The sequence below is a fragment of the Helobdella robusta genome (assembly GCF_000326865.2).
Source record: "Helobdella robusta unplaced genomic scaffold HELROscaffold_33, whole genome shotgun sequence".
Taxonomy (NCBI): Eukaryota; Metazoa; Annelida; class Clitellata; order Rhynchobdellida; family Glossiphoniidae; genus Helobdella; species Helobdella robusta.
The window spans coordinates 1,835,063-1,839,771 of record NW_008704623.1 but is presented as its reverse complement, the minus strand read 5'-3'; the positions used below and the strand labels follow the sequence as shown (position 1 = coordinate 1,839,771).

The 4,709-nt window shown below is 37.8% G+C and overlaps 1 protein-coding gene across 1 annotated transcript in view; it reads right to left on the bottom strand.

Moving 5' to 3' along the window:
• Window positions 1-499: 499 nt before the first annotated feature.
• HELRODRAFT_82550 (hypothetical protein) overlaps window positions 500-4,709 on the bottom strand; it is a gene marked incomplete at both ends in the record, with an annotated part of 4,938 nt that continues 728 nt past the window's right edge. Inside the window, 9 exons of the mRNA XM_009022868.1 lie at window positions 500-1,030; window positions 1,094-1,320; window positions 1,509-1,638; window positions 1,773-1,825; window positions 1,934-2,036; window positions 2,203-2,351; window positions 2,529-2,684; window positions 3,126-3,239; window positions 3,288-3,332. Of these exons, the coding sequence (XP_009021116.1) occupies window positions 500-1,030; window positions 1,094-1,320; window positions 1,509-1,638; window positions 1,773-1,825; window positions 1,934-2,036; window positions 2,203-2,351; window positions 2,529-2,684; window positions 3,126-3,239; window positions 3,288-3,332 (1,508 nt within the window). The remainder of the gene's footprint in view (window positions 1,031-1,093; window positions 1,321-1,508; window positions 1,639-1,772; window positions 1,826-1,933; window positions 2,037-2,202; window positions 2,352-2,528; window positions 2,685-3,125; window positions 3,240-3,287; window positions 3,333-4,709) is intronic.

Genomic DNA, 4,709 nt, shown 5'->3' with positions numbered 1-4,709 from the left:
TACTTCCGGTTTTATTCCCGGATTTATCCGGCGGATTTGTTTGATTGATGTCTTCGTAGTTAAGGGGTCCAGGGATGCGCATGTTCGGATCCGGAAGAGGGCTGGGCGTTCTCGATTCGGCTAATCTTTGGTAATTAGCCGATAATAAGAGGTCATCCCTTGTGAGTTTCAGAGCAGGATTTATGCTTCCCGCCGTTGCAGGGACCGGTCTTTTGGCGTTTATCGCTGCCGCCTGTCGAAAATATTGTAAAAATTATAGTTATTAATTATAGTCTTGTTATTAATTATGATTATAATTATTATGTCGTAGAGAGAGTAATTTTTTTCTTAACATAATACATGTGCACAGCGCATTTCAATTTCTGTAAAGGTCGGGGATTTTTTTGCATTCGAGCCTGGTTACCAAGTACTCTACTCATAAGGCTGCAGCAATAAACAAGCAATTATAGGATAGGTTTTATTTTTATTAAATTGAAATCAAATTAAAAAAAATCGATTGTCAACAATTTTTAAAAATAAAAAAATAAATGTTCCCTACCACTACCTCTCCATTCACACCCTCCGATTCCTTCAGCACAATCATCTCGTCCGGAATGTTCACGATGCACTGGAAAACGTCCCAGCTTTTGGGAAGAATCCGCCTTTCGAACAGGATCTTCAACGGGTAGGATATGATGACGATCAGGCCGAAGCTAATTAGCATCGTCAGAGTCTTAAACGGAAAATACTGCACGTTATTCTCTTCGTCGTAATCGGGGTAGTGGATTATCGCCTTCAGACGAAAGGCATTCTCACCGCCTAGCAGCCGCATAGTCACACCTACCACGAAACCAGCCAGAGAGCCGTAAGTGTTGGACCCTTTCAGGTAAATTACCGACACGAGTTGTGGAAAGAGAATGACGTAGACCAGGTCGCCGCAGAGGTACCATAACTCGTAAATCGATTTGATGAGGATGCCCATCACCATTGCCATTATACCGACACCGAATATACCGACTCGCATAACCCAGATTATTTCGATTTCTGAAGCCTAAGGAGTAAAAATTAAAAAAAAAGTTCATTCGTGTTATTTTTACCGATTCCTCATGCCAACCTTTTGTCTAAAAATTGACTTGTAGATATTTCTAGCAAACATGGAGCTGGCAGAGAGGACCGAAGAATCAGCGGACGACATGACAGCAGCCGAAACCGCTCCAAGCCCTATAAAGGTCACCCAGGATGGGCAAAGATATTGCAGAACCATTGGGAGAATTAGTTTTCTATGCTCCGATTCGCTAATTGTTATGTTCTTCACGTACATCAGGTCTGTTTCGTTCCAATCTGCGTGGAAAAAAGAGAGAAGGTTGAAGTGAGAGAGAGAGAGAGAAAGAGAGAGAGAGAAAGAGAGAGAGAGCGCATGAGAAAAAAAAACATAATGCTATCAAAATTAATTCAAAAAAGTCTTTTTTTGACATTAAATTAAATGGATAATAAAAAAAACTAAAAAAACAAGCCATCTAGCAACTAACTAGCTGTTTTAGCTATGGCTCCAATGAGAACTGGTGGTAGAGCTAGGATAAGACAGCCTAGGGCCGCCGCGTACGACATCGCTTGGGCCCTTCCTGGAGAACGGGCCGATAGAACCCTCTGAAAATATACCTGTGGGCCAAAATATGATTGGTCGTTTGATTGGTTGGCTAGTTGGTTGATTTTTTGGTTGTTTGATTGGTTGTTTGATTGGTTGATTGATTGGTTGATTAATTGTATTCATATTTACTCAAAAAATGCCTCACCTGCCAAGGAATGCCGCCAAAAACAAGCAAAAGAGCTGAATCGAACCAAGATCCTAACGAAAAAATAATTTCACAAGTAAATAAAATAATTTAATTATAAATATTTAAATAAACACACCATAAAAATTGATTTATATAGCGCTTAATTATTATTTCCTCACCGACGGCTTTTTTTTCAATGGTGCCCAACCAGGTGATCGGCTTACTAACAATACTTCTGCCCTCCATGGCTTTGTGAGTTAGTGCAAATGGTACAGCTAGCCACTGGATTGGTTGAAGAGATATTTTATTTTGTATTAATCAATCAATCAATCAATCAATCAATCAATCAGTCAGTCAGTCAGTCAGTCAGCCGGTCAATCATTAATTCAATCAATCAAACATTTATTCAAATTCAAAGAAAAAATCAACCACCAATCAATCAACCAACCAGTCCTAAAAAGATGCAAAACAGCTGCGCAACATCCGTATACGCAACAGAGTATAGACCACCGAACAAGGTATACGCAACAGCAATACATGCCGATAATATGATGGCTGTGTTGTTATCCATGTCTATAATAACCGCTAGCGTTGAACCTGGCAAATGATCGAATGAATGATTGAATGAATGAACGAACGAATGAATGAATAAATGAATGAATAAACGAACCATCAATCAACTAATAAACGAACAAACGAATGAGTAACAAACGAACAACCAGTTAAAAACACAAGTGAACCTACTAACAACTAGCCAAACAAAAACCAACCAACCTAGGGCGGCTAATATGGCCGCGGACCAAAAGACTTCTCCCATGAGGGCCGGCAGGTACAACAACCCACCCATTCGTTCGCCGTATTTCTGTTGGAAGGGGTCCAGCATAGTCACGTAGCCCTCTGTTCGCATTTTATTCGCGAAAAACAACCCACCTGTAATTGAATTTATTTTATATTAATTTTTATTATAATTTTGAATATTAATAACCGCTGTAATTAATAATTTATTTTATAATAATTTTTATTATAATTTTTAATATTAATAACAGCTAAAATGGTGATAAATAGAGATATACTGTGTGACGATTATTGATTTAATTCCATTCAGTAACTTGCTTCTCCATGAACTAGCTTATCGACCAACCAATTAATCAATCAAAGATTAATTGATTAATAAACCACAGTCAATTTACTAATTTATGAATTAATAAAACAGCCATCTTGCAGCATAAATTTGGCAATCAACCAACAAATCTGTAAATCAACCAACCAGCCAATCAAAACCGACCAACCGGTCAATCGCAATCAGCAAATCAACCGACCAGCCAATCACAATGAACAAATCAATCAGCCAATCACAGTCAACCGACTAACCAAGGACCAAACTTAGGGCGTATCCAAATGGGGCCTGACACCAGGCTAATCCAAGGTCACTGGCAAATATGGCTTCAGCCGTTCCATTGATGTAAGCTCCTCCTACCCACGTTGCTATTGGTCGAAATTATTACACGTACACACAAAGACGTACACACACACACATACATACACACACACACACGTACATACACACATACATACAAACTTACACACAAACAAACATGCATGCATACACGCACATACAAGTATACAAGGCCACACTCACACCGACCACGCAAACAACGAGATATAAATGGAAAAGATTCCCATAAAAAGAAATCAATAAAGCAGCTATACAGTAAGCTGTGTATGTATGTATGTATGTATGTATGTATGTATGTATGTATGTATGTATGTATGTATGTATGTATGTATGTATGTATGTATGTATGTATGTATGTATGTATGTATGTATGCATGCATGCATGCATGTATGTATGTATGTATGTATGTATGTATGTATGTATGTATGTATGTTAAAACCAAAAAATGATGAGTGACACTGAACCGTCAAACATCAAGTAACAAATGGATTAACACTTTGATTTGTCGTTAATTGCACATGTCGGCATTCAGTTGGATATTTTCAAGCACACAGACACGCAGGAACCGCTGCAACAAGCACGAAATGTGGTTAGTTGCGAAAAACAGTTCCCTGCTGTCGCCTGATCTGACGCTGATCATTTTGCATATTGCCTTAAGAAGTTTAAGGGTGTTGGGGTCCATCGGGCCGAGAACCTCGATACATATTGGCAAGAATTCCATCGAGGGGAGGGCGTTCCCATATTTTTTCATTTTCTCGTCCGCTGTATGTATGTATGTATGTATGTATGTATGTATGTATGTATGTATGTATGTATGTATGTATGTATGTATGTATGTATGTATGTATGTATGTATGTATGTATGTATGTATGTATGTATGTATGTATGTATGTATGTATGTATGTATGTATGTATGTACGTTTGTATATATGTTGTTTATAATGTATAAACGTAGCGAATATTTTTAGTTTTTGTTGGCCTTGTGTATGTATATAAAGAAAGAAAGAAAAGGCGATAGAGAAAGAGAAAAAAACAAGAAGAGAGAGAGAGAAAGAGAGATAGAAAGACAGAGAAAGAGAGAGAAAAAGAGAGAGAGAGAAAGAGAGAGAAAGTTCGTCTTGGGGATATATTAAGGTCGTTTGTGTTTCATTTTGTGTGTATTTGCGCTGGTTTTCAAGTTTGCCGTTTTGGAAGTATAAGTATCAATGACGATGGATGATGATGATGACGATGATGGTGGCGATGATGGTGGCGATGATGGTGGCGATGATGGTGATGGCGATTTGCTTTCGGCTTTTAATTCTTCGCTGTTTTCAAATATTTGTATGTGAATTTGTATTAATAACTCAGTTTTTATTTGGCTCATTTTGCAATATTTCGTTCATTCATTCGTTCATCGATTTGTTGGTTCGTTCATTCATTTATTCATTCATTCACTCGTTCATTCATTCATTTATTCATTCATTCATTCGTTCATTCATTCATTCATTCGTTCAT